Source organism: Chelmon rostratus, chromosome 23 (genome assembly GCF_017976325.1).
Source record: "Chelmon rostratus isolate fCheRos1 chromosome 23, fCheRos1.pri, whole genome shotgun sequence".
Lineage (NCBI taxonomy): Eukaryota > Metazoa > Chordata > Actinopteri > Chaetodontiformes > Chaetodontidae > Chelmon > Chelmon rostratus.
Genome location: NC_055680.1, coordinates 2,513,538 through 2,530,075, shown reverse-complemented (window position 1 = coordinate 2,530,075; position 16,538 = coordinate 2,513,538). Strand labels below are relative to the sequence as shown.

General features: G+C 41.5%; 1 protein-coding gene across 1 annotated transcript in view; it reads right to left on the bottom strand.

Annotated features, from left to right (window-relative positions):
- ank2b (ankyrin 2b, neuronal) overlaps positions 1-16,538 on the bottom strand; it is a 99,749-nt gene that overhangs the window by 48,183 nt on the left and 35,028 nt on the right. Inside the window, exons 4-18 of the mRNA XM_041964765.1 lie at positions 14,566-14,664; positions 14,313-14,411; positions 13,105-13,290; positions 9,569-9,592; positions 8,231-8,239; positions 7,495-7,593; positions 6,028-6,126; positions 5,423-5,521; positions 4,269-4,466; positions 4,014-4,112; positions 3,161-3,259; positions 2,904-3,002; positions 2,609-2,806; positions 1,073-1,171; positions 544-642 (exon numbers count right to left, since the gene is read on the bottom strand). Of these exons, the coding sequence (XP_041820699.1) occupies positions 544-642; positions 1,073-1,171; positions 2,609-2,806; positions 2,904-3,002; positions 3,161-3,259; positions 4,014-4,112; positions 4,269-4,466; positions 5,423-5,521; positions 6,028-6,126; positions 7,495-7,593; positions 8,231-8,239; positions 9,569-9,592; positions 13,105-13,290; positions 14,313-14,411; positions 14,566-14,664 (1,605 nt within the window). The remainder of the gene's footprint in view (positions 1-543; positions 643-1,072; positions 1,172-2,608; positions 2,807-2,903; positions 3,003-3,160; positions 3,260-4,013; positions 4,113-4,268; positions 4,467-5,422; positions 5,522-6,027; positions 6,127-7,494; positions 7,594-8,230; positions 8,240-9,568; positions 9,593-13,104; positions 13,291-14,312; positions 14,412-14,565; positions 14,665-16,538) is intronic.

The window sequence follows — 16,538 nt, the reverse complement described above, 5'->3', positions numbered from 1 at the left end:
TCTGAAGGTTAGAGAAGTCCTCTGGTTCGACCTTTCTTGGTCACAGGCGGGTGTGGCAGCTCCACACAGTGAATGTGTAACATCCTGAATGAATCCTGAATGATTAATCGTTAAATGTACATTGACCTGAAAAAAGTCCTGTGCACTCAGTAAGAATGGATGCTCACACAGCAATCGATGAATCTCTTATGATACTGAAAACGTATAAATCATGATCATAGTAGTTATAATAATAACTAATAACTAACTAACTAATAACAGTTAAAATGCTGCAGCTTCATCCTCTCCATTGTTACCACTAGAAAGTTCTGCTATTTGAGCAGCATGGTTATGATGGCTGTGCGGTCAGACTTCAGTTATGAATGAGATCATGAGTTGTGAGTTTGAGGCTAATTTTAGAGCTATACTGGGAAGAAGAAACATTTTCACCTCCTGGGTAAACTTTCCACTCCTCATAACATTACATTACAGTCGACAATTAACCCTCAGCTCAGTCCATTATCTCCGGCACAGTGTGCGCAGCTCTTCACTCTGGAACCTCACCTTGGCCATAGTGTGGGGGGACGCTCCTTTATCCAAAAGCAGGAGCGCCACCTTCTGGTTATCGTAATGTGCTGCGACATGGAGCGGGGTGAGGCCATTCTGTAAGGGATGGACGGTGAGCGCACATGGATTAAACTGCAGTTAGTGCAGCACACACACACACACAGAGTTAACAGGAAGTGTTACAGGTGGTAAAACTGCACGTTTAATTGAATTAGAGTTATATTAGACAGCTAAAAGCTGTGAGGATGACTCACATATTAAAAGAAAAAAAGCTTCTGTTATCTGTCGTATTTTTGCTGGAGTAAATCATAGTTAATCCAACTGAAGGAATGGCGGATTTTATTCAAACTAGGCTTACCAGTGCTCTCGCAGTCAATTTAACCTCAATACAGAAAAATAGCAACACATCATTTAGATTTAAAAACTTTTCATGCAGGAAAAGGTGTTCACAAAAACATTTAGAGAGGGGATCTCATAGATTGTCCAGTAAAACTATAAAGATCTAGCTTTTATCTTGGTTGAATACCTTCCCAACAGAATCAGGTGGAGCGCGGCGCTGCAGCAGAAGTTTGGCCACATCTAGGCTTCCATACTTGGAGGCCACATGCAGGGGAGTAAAACCTTTCTGTGGAGAGAAACAACCAGAGAGGGGATATTAAGAAAAGTGCTTAAAGACAGTGAATCCAGGATACTGTCATTGTGTGCATCATGGGAACATGTTGCAGTGATTTCTGATCTTCACCACAAAGAAGTCATCCCAGTCTGCTGACATGCTGATGCAATTCCACATATTCTTAAACTAAAAATATTAGAGTCCTTTTAATTTCACAATATGACCAGCAGAGGGGGCACTTGAGCTATTCTGAAATCCAAAATTAGAGCTGGAGCTGACAGAAAACCATATGACCAGTGTGTTTATGACCCAGCCCTGATCATGGAGGGAGCGATCCTTTGTTTGTCAAACGCTGGATTATATCTGATATAACAGGTGATTGAGAGGTGAAAAGGGATGGAGAAGAGAGCGATGGAGGAGGGGGGAGAGGATTTCCTAATACTCAGTGCTCCAAGCAAATCTCGAGTAAGGACCAATTTGAACATAATGTATGTGAACAACTTTCCCTGGTTTGGTTTCCATAGCGACAGCCACACCCAAGGAGAGAGAGAGACATCGAGCGTGGGAGAGAGGAGAACCAGCGAACCCTGACAAACACACGGCATCAGAAATTTCTTTGTCTCACCCTTACAGGTGTAAGAACGAACTGGTCCATGAACTGGACCTCACAGCCTCCTCTGATACACCGTGATGATGATGATAAATCACTTGACTGCATCCAGGCTTCATGAACATTTCAGGCTTTACAGCCTCGTCAATCATTCATGAGAAGTGGGTCAAACAGACAGAGACCTGCACATGCAGTTATACTGTAACCTCATTGTGTGTGGCCCCAAGAGAGGGCACCATGGGATCATCGCTAAAAGCACGGTTGCACTTTCGGTCCGTTCTTTCATCTGTACGTTTGGTTCTGGAAGTCGCTTGTATTGCACATTTGTTCCAACCTGCTGATCTGTCAAGATGTCCCCTTCATTGGATTGGTGCATTTGTTGTATTATTTTCATCTGATTGGGCTGTTCTGTTTGTATTTATAATACATTTCACTCATCATTTTGCACATTTTTAGCAGATGTTGACATTTAATGGCTAGCAGCACCCTGCTTCTGAAGCATACAGTAGCATTAATATTAATACATCTATACATATGTACATTACTATGTGGCTTACTGCCTTTTGCACTTCTTGCTAGGTGCTAAACTGCACTTCATTGAGTCACATAGTCTTACTGTAAGCACAAGGGCAAATTCTGGACCGAAACAGAGAAAACATGAAGAAAGAGCTGTGTGGAGCACCGCACCTGAATGCACTTAAAGTGGCCTTTACTTGATAATTAGATTAGATTAGGTTCAACTTTACTGTCATCACACAGATTACAAGTACTGACATTGTAGGCGTTCAAGAAGTCATGTTAACAAAACCTGACAAACAATGCATGTCTCCTCCACTCACCTTGGTGGCCAGTGAGTGTGAGGCTCCGGCCTCTAGCAGGACAGAGGCTGTCTCCACCTGCCCCTCCCGGGCGGAGATGTGCAGGGGGGTGTAGCCGTTGGTTGTGGCGGCATCAGGATGGGCCATGTGTTGCAGCAGCAGCTGCACGATCTCTGTTTTTCCCAGACGGGATGCAATGTGGAGGGGGGTCTGGTCCTCCTGAGGACGCCACGATGGAAGAGGAACGAACACTTTGCTTATTTTGTACGGTGGTAGAACAATACAGTAAAAAGTGTTGTCTGGTGATCAGTCTCACCCGTGCCCTGGCGTCCACCATTGCTCCGTTCCTCAGCAGACATCTGACCACCTCCACCTGGCCTGCCCTGGCTGCCATGTGTAACGCTGTTTCTCCACGCTGTACACACGACATGCAGCAACGTATGGGTCAGCAGAGTTGACACACACATATTTAAGCTAGCTAACCACACATCTCTACACTTTTTAAAATACACTTAAAAATGACTTATTACTGGAGAATGCATGATCGCCCTCTCTGATCGGCTCATCACTCACAATATTGCTGACGTCAGGCGAGGCTCCGTTCTGCAGCAGCAGCAGGACGATGTTCAGGTGACCCATGAAGGCTGCTACGTGGATGGGAGTCAAACCAGACTGGGCGCAGAAAGGGAAGGAAAAGAGGAACGATAAGATTAAATGTCAGTGATGTTGAACATAAATGTGTACTCAAGAAGAGCTTAACATACTTATTAATATGCAAAAAAGTACATGATGTCATCTGGTAACTTTTAGCAGTGTCTGACCAGCCAATAGCTACTTAGCAGGGCTGCTAACGTAATTTGAAGGAAACAATTCTTGCAATAATCTATATATTTTTGCATTAAAAACCATTACATCTACTTTCTAAGTTTGTACCTCAATCATGTAATTTCTAATGTCCAGTGTTACCATTTAAGGTATCTAATAATGAAAAGTAGCCAAGATGGAAATATCCTTGATGCTGATCAGATCAGGCTATTAATAATTTGCAAAACATGATATTCATACACATGACCCAACTTAAAAGGTCCAATTATGTTAATTCCACTTATCTTATTATTGTGCCAACTATCATGCCATAGATAAACCAGCTTGATGCATTATATGATATTAAACAGGCTGTGCAGAAGTTGATTTCTGCTTCACTGTTACTTCAACATCAGCCTTTCAAAAGCACAAATTCCTGGTTTTCAAACTAGAAAAACATGGCAGTCATTGCAAAAAATATTGTGATGGTGGCTTATGTTTGTTAACATGAAATAAATATTGCTGTGTGAATGAATTGTCATGGTGGTCACAGTGGCTGTTATTCAGTAACACTTTGATTGCTAATGTTAGCTTCAGGCAGGCTTAGCAGTAAGGTTGTCACCTCTGTAATGGCCTGGATAGAGGCTCCATATTTGACCAGCAGCTCCATCACTTTCACCCGGTTCTTCTTACAGGCTATGTGCAGCGGAGTGAAGCCATTCTGTCAGGGGAAACGTGGCACAGACACACACAGTAAAGGATGAAACCAAACAATATTTTACTATTACTCAACACTCACCTTAGTGATCTAAGCACACTGTCTAGAATTATTACGCCTCTGACTTGTATGTTAAAGGTACACGTCGTTGCATCGTACCAGTGCCCTGGCGTTGGGGTTGGCCCTCTTGTCCAGCAGCAGTTTGGTGACTCTGTAGTGGCCGCAGTGAGCTGCCACATGTAACGCCGTCAGGTAGTCCAAAGTGACGTCATCAACAGGAGCCTTGTGCTGCAGAAGGTGTTTGACACACTCAACATGGTCGCCTTGTGCCGCCATGTGAAGAGGAGACAGCCCGTTCTGAAATGTGGACGAGAGATCGTTTGGTTGAAAGGGGATTTTTGATGAATAACTGTGTGGCTGTGGACTGTAAATACAACACCGCATCTTAGGTCATTGTCGCGGATTTACATGAAACTACAATCACTGAAAGAACCTAAAGAACCTGATAACACAAAAATCTAATCAAGAGAGTAAGCAGTTGAGCATTTAGCAGATAAAAAGGCAGATATTTTCCTCAGAAGTTGGTGGAGACCAAAAACAGAGATAACAGAGGAGTAAATACTGAATTCATTTTTATTTATTTAATGCTGCTAAATGAAGCATGTAATACTTGAAATGCTACATTAACCAGAATCAGATGAAAACACTGAAAAAAGCAATATAGTGGGTATTTGACATTTTTAGCTTATCTTAGCACATAGATTGAGGATATGGGCTATGCTAGATTTGTCTAAAGTGCAGAAATATCCCTTATTTACATGTTATATTTGACTAGTTAACATGCTGTTAGTGTAAACTTACTACTGTAGGATGCTGTTGTTGGTAAAAAAAAAAAAAAATGTCCAAAGTAAACAGCTTTTAAAACTACATGTTGTAAATTTCTGCCTCTATTTCTACATCTGTTCAATAAACAAGAAACCTTTGTATTCAATATATAAAGATGAAATTGCTTTCAATTTCCTCATCTGACCAGGGTGAAATTACATTAAAGCGTATTTCCAAAAAGTCAAACTGTTCTTTTTCGTGGTGACCACATAACAAAAAGGTCTAAAGCCTGAAGAACCATATTCTGATTCAGTCTATATACACAATGTAATGGACTACTTCATGCAGAGACCTTTAGGTTAGAAAATTATAACTTAGAGGAGGGTGAGACCAACTGCTAACTGTTAAGCAGCTAACACGACACAGCTCGAAAAAGTGACATGCTTCTGTCCCTTTAACCGGAAAAGGTGAAGGGACAGGTAACACACCTTGGTCCTGGCCAGCAAGGGAGCTCCTCTCTCCAGCAGCAGCTCCACGGATGTGTCATGTCCACTCCGAGCTGCACAGTGAAGGGGAGTCAGGCCGTCCTGCAGAATAAACAGTTATTTCACTTTGCTATAATAAATCCAGGTCACTCTCTAAATGCAGGTGTAGCCAGTGGCTTAACCGAGGCTGGACGCTGTTTGGATGGTTAGAAACAAATATAGCTAATAACGTGACTGTCCTGCTAGCTGGCACACATCAAAATAACATCACGCAGAGGTCAGGATGTCCATCCAGTGTGATACTGCATTTAATCCACTGACCTACTGAGGTCTAGCTGGACTGAAAACAACAGCATTAAGCTCATATGCACATCTGTTGTCACCGAAGGAGATGGTATTAATGAGCTGGCCATTTTTCCTGCTCCTGCGGATGTGATAGCAAAAGCATTTGATCCCTGCGGCGAAATGGACTTGACGGAGAGAGGGGGGAAAGAGGAGCAGATGCATATTGTGCTGTCGTTTAGAGATAACGTCCCTTTTAATCCGGATGTCCAGCGTATAATTCGCAACCATGTGATCACCACAGTTCCATTCTCGATGGTACTCACCCTTGTTTTAGCATCGATCTGAGAGCCTCGGTCCAGTAGCAGACCGACCATGTTAGTGTTGCCGCGCTTGGATGCCACATGTAGCGGGGTAATCCCATTCTACAGAGGGAAGGAAAAAAAAGACTTTTAATGTGTTTTGTCTTAGTAAGGCACATTAAAAACATTAGATTTTTTTAAATTAAATTATTAAAGCTTCAATAGCTTCAATTTGAAAATGGAATCTATTCGCCTTTGACTGCTTTCTTGTGCTTTTTAATGTTTTATTCTCTGCTCTTAAGTTGGTATGCACTGTAGTAGATGGGTTTGATTATTTTGTTGAAATGTGATTTGAAACTACATTTTTGTGCAGCAAAAATTTTATCTCAATTATGCCTCATACTGACAGAGGACTAGTGCATTCTCTCAAACCATTTCAACAACACAGGATTTTACATTTCTGCGACTCCTTGTTAGCCACAAAAACCTGATCCCATAGGGATTAGGAGGAACACTTCTGAACTCCATATATTTTGCAGACATTCATTTTTTTTTTTTCGCAGAGAGCAAGGTGAGATAAGAGCTATTTTTAGCCACACTGTTCACATAGCTAAGAATAGGACATCTGACTTTGTATTCTGGATTATATTTATTGATTAAAGGGACAAAACACACATCTGAAAGGCCAGAAATGAGAGTTTGCATGTGTGCTGAGTTAGCTGTGGGTGAAGCGAGAGATGCCTCTTCAAAGTTTCGGGACCCACTTGAAGGGGACTGTCTTTGTGTGCGAGATCTTGGAGCCCACAGACGCTGACAAGGATCAGGAGAAAGAGATGACAGAGGCCAAGATCTAGATTTGCTAACTGTGTAATACATCCGTTATCACAGTAGTTACAGTAGCTGCGAGAGCTGCACATTTAAAAAAAACATTCACCAATGTGGCAGCACATTGCGCACACACATTTTAAGAAAGGCAATGAATGGCAAGCTGAAGTCGATGTGTTAATGCACAGAATTGAGTGCAGTCACGTTTAGGCAACTATGGCAACGCATGGCTACAGTTAGGGAAAGATAGATGTTACTGTATCAACAGCCATCATTCACTGCTAGAGTGTGACAGAATGGGAACTTTGGTCTGCATGAGGGTCAAACGGCCTACATGCCGATCCACCATGCTAACCTCCACACCCTGACCTTCCTTCTCTCTGGCACTCTCACTGGTACGATGTGTATGTCATACAGTGCAGATTTGTCTCAATTCATATTGATTGAAATAGGAACCTGAAAGTGGTAACATGTCTTTTCATTTGCTTGCTCATATGCTTATGTTTTCTGCAAGGAGCTCTCCTGGACACTGGCATTTGCAAAGTTTTCCAAATAATAGCCGCGAGATTCAGTAGCCAAGAATAGTGTGCAGAAGTGTTTCAGTAGAATTATGGTGGTTTTGAATGCAACGATCATGCACAGATAGCTGGTAATAGTGTGTCCTACCCTCGCTGTGAAGTCTACGGCCGCCCCTCGGTTCAGCAGGAGCGTGGCCACATTGACGTTGCCATAGTGGGCAGCGATATGCAGGGGGGTGAATCCACTCTGGAAGACAGACAGGAAAAGAGACGGACACGCAGAGAGGAGCAGAGAGGTCAGACGTCAGCCTTTACTTCACATCCTTGAACTTTCACTCGTGTCTCTTGGTCTTCCCAGCATGCAGCAGTCGCATCAAGCATCACAGGTGAACAAAAACTAAACTGAACGCAAAGAAAAAATGAAAAAGTCACAGGAAAGAACGAAACAAAATTGGAAATATTCAAGTCAAGATATGTTGCTCCCACACACACAACCCCAAAACACACTCAGACACGTCACCTCCATGCAGGTTATCACAGAACGAAAGTCAAGAAAGAGCTTTCCTCAATTTAAAGTTAACATTTAAAACCAATTTAAAATGAAAAGGACTAAAACAAAAGCAGAACAAATAGATGTACAGGACACACAGATTGTCATCAAGATTGACATGAAGATGGAAAAACAATATTAGCTACCGAAACGACACCAAATTATAGTAAAATCATAAAGTTGCACATAACAAGGAGGGTACATTTCTGATCAACACCAAAGTGCACTATGTTAACTGTACGTCATAGAAGTATTAGAGTTAGCAATGAGAAATATATGAGAAGAGTTAGAGATTGCAGAGCAGTTTGGAGTAGTTGTGAAATTCTTGCCTTACCTTGCCATTCTGTAAGTGTGGTCCGATTTAATGTGAAAAAGTTGTTTACAAAAGTGTGAAGAATACAGTGACTAACGTGATGGTTTAAAAAACTTTACACATTCAAAACCTTAGAATGGTGCAAATGAAGGTAGCGTGGATGCAACATGCTATGCCAAGTCTCTGGCCAAGCAGGTCATATGTTTAAAGCTTTCTGAGCTTCCCATGCCATTATTGACTTGCATCGTTTGCAGTAGTAAAAGACTAAAAGTTTTAAGGCACAAATTTATAATCTTTTATAGAAAGGCATGCATTTGAAATACTTAATCAGGAAGTTGTTAAGTATAGACGACCAGGACTACCAATGTTACAATAAAATCAATTTCAATTTTCCATTTGTGTGCGCATTAAACATGTCAAAGAAAAAAATCATTTACATTTTAATTGTCACATTTTAAAACACATAATTATTGCCAAAACGAAAAAGTAAAGTGCAAATTCTACTTACAAATAATTTTCCATCTACTCCATGTCAGACAATTTATTGAATTAAAAATTTCATTTTGGCAGTATTTGTGCATTTTCAAACATGAAAACATAAATCTGATTTTTATCATTTTAATTTCAATTTGGTCACATGTGATGAGCACACTGATGGAAAATAATATTTACATTTGAGTTAATAATTTCTTTATTATTTTGGCAGCTCCAGACTTCCATACTTGTACGCAGTATATTGTAATATTTGCAATTATTGAACCAATACTATTTTAAACTACTGTAAGTGCATCTCTAGAAATCATGCAACACAACATAGACAATTACAAACCAGACTAGTGGACAATATACATTCATGGCTGTTACTAAAATGCATAAGCACAGTCTTCATCAAATCCAAACCTTGCAGGAGGAAAATGTTGTCATTTAAAATAAACCAATAAACCTCAGTAATGATGTTGTTTAGAGATGTTCCTGAGGGTCACTATGACAAAAACAAAGGAGGCCTTCTGAGCCGGAGACAAAAGAAATATAAACTGGAAAAAAAAAAGAATGAAATGCATACAAACAGAGTATGAATAAACAATATCTGAAGAAATGAAAGATAAGCAGACTGTGTGCGGTGCCTGAGCGCAGGACACACGGCAGTAGCTTGGCCATTCGTGTCAGCCGTGCATGTTGACTTCTTATCATACCAAACCAACAGAAACTGTGGGAAAATGAACCGAATGTTTCTTTATTTACACCATGCAGTGCTGTGGAAGTGACAAAAAAAAAATGGCAAAAGGAAAGAAAAGAGCAATAACAAAGGGATGGGAGTGTACAGTGAATCTGTGGAGAATTAAAGGAGCGTGTGTATACCTCAGTAGTCCTATTGACCATCATCTGAAGCAGGAGGAATGAGGGAGGGAAAGATCACTTCAGTTAGGCTTGTTTCACACATCCCTGCACTGCAGGCCAATGCACAGCGGCTCAGAGGCAGCTGGTAAGTGACGTGGCTGGGGTGGGGTCACTTCCCTTTACCGTGCTCTCTCAGTGCAGCTGATGTCAAGTTCACACAGAGGTCATGTATTGCATAACAAAGCTTAAGGTTCTGTGGAGACTCAGCTAATGTTTGTTTTCACTGTCGATCCATCTATCATTTATTTGTGGGTTTATTTGATTGATTTAGACTTTTTAAAGAACAATAAAAATGCAACTTCAAAAAATCATCACATCTAAAGCCGGAAGCAGCATTTGTCTTAACGAGTTAAATAATTATCCAGATTGTTCTTGATACATTTTTAACTAATCCGTAAATCACCTAATTATTTCAGCGAGTCTTTACTACTAAATAAAAAATGATGTACTAATACATTAGCAAAGTCGAAAGGGTGCGACTGACGTTGAGTTATGACACAGAAAGTCAGTGTGCCGCTATCCTGGAACTGCCACTTCTGTTTAGCAAAACTTATAGCACATAGTCTGTCTTTACAGGATATATCTGTTTTATTACAACTTAGATCTTACTTTAACAGTTTTAGTCTTTATTTATGACAGTTAAGGTAACACTGCACACAACTCAGTAATTGCTGAGGTCTCGGAATATAATGACATCGCCGCAGTTTAGTCGGGGCAGAAACATAAGCAGATGATCAGACAGATCAGATCAGGTGGTAATATAACTGATCACCTCATTTTCTCTTCCAAATCAGTTCTGCTAACCTGGAGGTGTGTTTACAACATGATTGTGTTTCTTCTTGTCTGGACATCTTTTTAACGCTGCACTCTGTGACGGCTGCATTTTATCATAAGAATCTTGTCTTAGCGAACAGAGATGTCACTGTTCTGCTTTCCCAGCATATTTGATTAGAGCTGTGTCCTGTGTGTGACGGCAATGTGTGTTTTAACTGTAAATGTGTGCGTGTGTGTGTGTGACTGTACATGCTGCCGTTTATAGCCGTTCTCCTCTGGACCTTTCATATGACTCATACAGCACTGAGCGGGCCTGCATCACAACAGCTGAGCCACATATGGCATTATACTAAATGCATGCGTATAGTGTACGCCGAGCTGCTGCCACTGTGTTCGGTTACATAACAGCATCACTGGGGCCTTGTTCAAATACACCGCAGCTCCTATAGAAGCAATATCTAACATTCATGAAGCCTGATTAACAGGCAAGCAGTGCAGTAAATCATCGCCACTCAAGCCACGTCACTTAAAATGATCTGGTATCCGAGGAAAAATTACTCTTCCTACATCAGCACGTAGCTGTGATTTCCCACCAATAGCGGATTGACACTTTAAACCCCCCCTCCCTTGCTGATGGTCTTATATGCAACCTCCACCCCCCCATTGTTAGCATGCAGCCGTAAATATCACCACCATACAACCTGCAGACAGTGGCACACTCCATGCAGTGGACAGTGCTACACTTAGACACCGGTGCAGCGAGGTGGGAGGGGGTGATGGGGGGAGTAGTGTGAGAGAGGTAGCATTTAAAGAGAGACAGGAAAAAGAGGGAGAGACCCGGTTAGTGGCAGGACCAGGAGTGACATGGCAGGCACAGAGACACTGAGTGAAAGAGAGGGAGAGAGAAACAGACAGATGCACAGACCGATGGAAACAAACACACTATACACAGGTATACAGCTTCATGGGAAAAGACATCAAGACGGATTAGTTCTCCTTTGTCCCACACTAAATCATATATATACACATCCATATTTTTACATATATATATATACCTTTACACCTGCTGTGATCGGTATCTGGATATTTTATCTGGGTAAGATAAAAATTAATAACTGACACCACAACAGTGTGATAAGACGACATCCAATCTGCTGATTCAAAGCATTTTGTTCAGTTAAGTTCAAACATTTCTTACACTTACAAGTTATCTAACCATTATTGAAGGGGACATAAGTTTGCATATCTGTAAGTGATCTCACGGCTGCTAATATCACAATGATGTTTTTCCTGATCTGCCACCTGTATGGTTAATATCTTGGCTACGTTTAGGCAACTGATCGTGGTCAGTTTACACATCAACTGTAGAGGTTTACACTTATTCAAATCAGTTCAGCTCAAAGGTTCATTGTCACTATTTTGTTCATTTTTTTTCTAACATCACTGTTTGTTGTGATGGTGATTGACTCATCTTTCATAATGTGAGGTTTGACGCTGACTTCTGACTGTCAGCAGTTCAGTAGTGAGTACAGCATGTTGCTGGTTCAGTTCAAAACTTGGCCTTTAAAAGCAGCCGATTTGCAGCATATTTATTATATGATGACTGTTATGGAAGCTTTCATACTTTGTAAAAGCTTTGTATCACAGGTTGTTTTAGTCACTAGTAAAGGGAGCTGCACCGCTAAAGGCTGCTGATTCGGTCAGTAATATGAGTCAGTTCAACTTGAAGATTCAGTGTTAAAGACTTGTTTGTACTGAACACCTCGAGACTGCATGCAAACTGCTAAGTCAAAGTCCCAGGCTTTGTTGAACCAACCCTCCAGCTCAGACTCCTGCCTAAGACATTTTGCAGTACTACAGCAGCACTCAGCTACATCTGGCCCTGCACTTGATGGACAACAGTCATTATTGGAACAACCACAAGATGTCACTTGACAGGACAAACCCAGGTCAAGTATTTGACCAGTATTTTTCTGCTGAGGGAAGCCTCGAATCACAAGACGTACTGGGATTTCTGGGAAAATCCGAACTGAGATCAAATGTGGGTAGAAATATTGTCATCTATCAGGACAGAAACATCGTACCAGAGGTAGAAATCACTGGAGAAAGACATCATCCTAGCATGAAGATATCTCCTCACTGTGGGCCAGAACAGCTTTACCGTATATATTTAGGAATGTCTTTGCGATGGGCTGAGAGATCATCACTGTAGGTAGAAACCTCATCACTGAGCATACTTACAGCATTACAACAGGCAGTAATGTCATTACTGCAACTACACCCGAGGCCACACATGAGAAGCCACACAACTGGACTGCATCACCTCCCATGGCATTGTTTATTGCTTTCCACCTACTCACCCACTTTGCATCATGAGCAAGAAAAATGAGACCCAGTCATTATGGTAAGATATAATGAGAACAGCGCGATCAGATTGCTGATCATCAGGATAACTTATCCAGATACAGATCACATTACAATAGCAGATGTAAACAAGGTCTTTACATCCCTAAAGACTCTCACAGGTCCCATGGGTGAACTACTGACATTTAAAAGAAAGCTCGACTGGTTTTCACTGCTTTACCGTCAGCATTGTGTACCTCAAATAAAACCAGATGCTACTTAGCGTTAGAGTATGGACACACTGGCACAAACATATACTGTAGCACCACATTAACTTGACACACACATGCCAGCCCTGCGGAGTCAAACAGTGGGCGTACCTTCGACTGGACATCAGCGTTGTGGTCGTTCTGGAGGAGCAGCGCCGCCGACTTGGTGTCGTCCTTGCGGGCAGCAATGTGCAAGGCAGGCAGGCGGACCTTGCCTTTAGTATCGTTCTCCAGTAAGATGGAGACCACCTGGTTGTGGCCCTGTTGGAGGGCGATGGCCAGAGGGGTGAAGCCATCCTGGATGAGAGAAGACAGACAACAGAAGGTAGAAGAGAAACAAGGCTAAGAGGAGCAGCCACACGTCCCTGTCAAGAAATCCTGAATCCTTAATCTCCAACTGCCTCGAGTTTGCTGTTTTTTTTAATGCATCAATGAAATATAACACTTCCTTCATATATTTCAAATTAAAAGCTTACCAAGACACAGAGGGTCTATGCTGTTTTAGCCACATTAGATTCTAAATATGAAACTTCTGTCTCAGAAGTTTCACCAAGTATTGTTGTCGTATACTGATCATCATCATCATCATCATCATCACCACTGATTTTAGCCAGGCTTGCAGCGGGGCTCTAGGCTCAGTCAGTTCACCAATTTGGTCCAGACTTGAATGCCTTGACAAACACTTCATAGGTTGCCATGAAATTTTGCACATACATTCATTTTCCTCAGAAGATGGATCCTAATAAGTCTGGAGATCTCCAGACTTTTCATAGCGCCATCATCAGGTCAAAGTTTTTAATCATCCAGTGAAGTATCTCAACATGTAAACAGGGGAATAACAGAAAATTAGCCCATTTGTTAGCCATGCCAGGAGCAGGACTCTGTCTTTCAAATACTGGATAGACTGCCATAAATCCTTGAACAGACATCATGTTTCCCAGATGATGTGACCTCATTACTTGGGCGGCCCCATAATCTTTCTTGTAGAGCCACTAGCATGTCGACATTTTTCATACAGAATGGAATGTCTCAACATCTCCTAGCCTTTGTTGGCACGATGGATTGCCTTGAAATTTGGTAAAGACATTCATGTTCCCCTAACAGTGAGTTGCAATCACTTTGGTGAGCCCCTGAATTTTTATTTAGCACCATCGTCAGGTCAAATTTTTTATTTGTTATGACCAAATACCTGCAAAATAATGACACTTCCATCAGTCTCATGTCTTTGTGTTAAGTGCTTTGCCAGTCGCACAGTAGGCTGTATGTGTGGTGCCATGGGTCCAGTGTAGTCATGTTAAATACACACACGCTCCTCTCACCTCTGTCGCAGTGCTCTGGTTGCCTCCATTCTCGAGCAGGTATCGCACCACATCCAGGTGATTCTCCTGAGCGGCCATGTACAGAGGAGTGAACCCATTCTACGGCACACAGACCAGAGGTTACCAATACAGGCCATGAAAACAACTTCACGCAAAAGCCCAAAACAAAATCACAGCTATCTAACATGAGTATTAGTGATGGGTAACATGAGAGGCTTTTAAAGACTTTTAGCAGCAGGGTGCGGAGGCTCACCTGAGACTGTGCGTTGATGTCAGCTCCTCGTTTGACCAGGATCTTCACTACATCGGCCTGACCAGCTAGAGAGGATATGTGAAGCGCCGTGTTTCCTTTCTGGATGAACAGAAAACATGAAAGGACGATTAAAAAGTATTTTCTGTGTGACCTAATCTCATTAAAAGATGCTACCTGTGAATTTCAAACAGTTCAGCTGTGAAATGATCTTCTCCAATGATGTATAGCTGAGTATTGATTAGCCCCATTCACTCATGTATGCACTCATTTAAGTACTTACAAAAAAACTTGTAAGTATGGAAAACTGAGATGATGGTTTATTTAAATTGTCTGATATTACATTAAAACCATTTGTACCCCGGTGTCTAAAATGTTCCCTTAAAGGTGGTGGGAGTCATTCACTCAGCCCGAGCCACACAACACTATTTCAGCCAATCAGCAACAGGTGGCGTTTGCGCTCATGCACTAGACAAGCTAACGACATAACGTGTTAACATTGATGAGGCTTTCCAACAACGATGAGCCCTCCGAGAGGTGAAACGAATCTAGACGGGTGCAGAGGTTGCTCTGTTTCTGCTTGATAGGTGGGAAACAGTAGTGGACCCGTGTCTCGCAGACATAATGTTTGTGATGTTTATGATTTGCGTATCAGGTGACATTTAATTACTTGGCTGCCGACATTCAGCTCACACTGAAGTTTGCCAAGATATGCTGTTGCTGTGATGTTAGCCACAGTAGCAGCAGAGCTGTGAGTATCGCCACCCCTGCCATGAATTTGGGGGGCGTCGCTGCTGAGACTCCAGAATGACTCACCCCACCTTTAATAGTACTTTAGGTGGTTACAATCACAGTGTCACTAAATACTACGTATATTACAGTGCTACATATATGTGGCCTATATATGTATTAGAAAGTATGTTCATGTGTCACTAAAGCTTTATCACACTTGTTCCAGGTGATGTCCTGAGGAGTCAAAAAAGGAGTCATTCAGCTCGTCCACTGCAAACAGGAGTAACAAGGTATACGGTAACATACAAGTCTGCATGTTACCAAACACTGATTCTTTGAAAGTGTGATTTCTGGTGAACTTCAGTACAGAGCTGCTGAGTCATGTTCAGACTGAAGAATGCAATACGTGACTCAACGGCAGCTGAAATGTGGCCATAGAAGTGACAGTGAGTTACTGATGGATGAAAAATGAAAGGAAAAACTGACATTATTCATTAAACTGACGCTCAGTGAGCCCTTGAGAATTGTGTGGAAGCATCTTTTCATCGTTTTTTCTTTCATTTGTCTCACATATGTAACTTAAATGTGAGTGAATTACACAGAGTACATAACATCTTAATTTTTCTTTGAAAGATTTTTGAGTAGAACAATTTAATTAATACTTTTATTCATCAAACCATGATATTTTATGGTACATTACACCCCTGAGCTTTGGATCTGCTGTTAAGCAACTGTTGTGCAGGCTGTAGTTGCATTTTGGAGCGACACCAACTACAGTCACAGCAACTCTGGTAACCTGCTGAGAAATGAGCTGAGACCTTCTCTGATTGCAGGGGTTACAATGATCAGCAGTGTGTAACCATCAAACTTCCATGTTTACTACTCCATTATCCATATCACTTTCCTTTGCTGCTCCACTCTCTCCTCAGCTCCATTTCTACATAAACACACGACACTAAATCATCTGTTTTTCTCAGTGGTGTCCGGAACTAATCATTTAAAGAAGGTCAAGCTCCCTTCTTCCTATAAAACTATTTCCAAGCATTAAATTCTGTGTTTTCACCTTAGAGCTTATTCTGTTTCTTTTCTCTTTATTTCCCTAACTCTCACTTCTACATGAGTGTTGTGCGGCCAGACAACAAACTACTTAGAAGTGGCGCTAACCCAAACTAACATCACTCTGGATAAGATCAAGAACTAAGTCCTTAAAATGTAGATATAATGATTATAAGAACATTTACTCT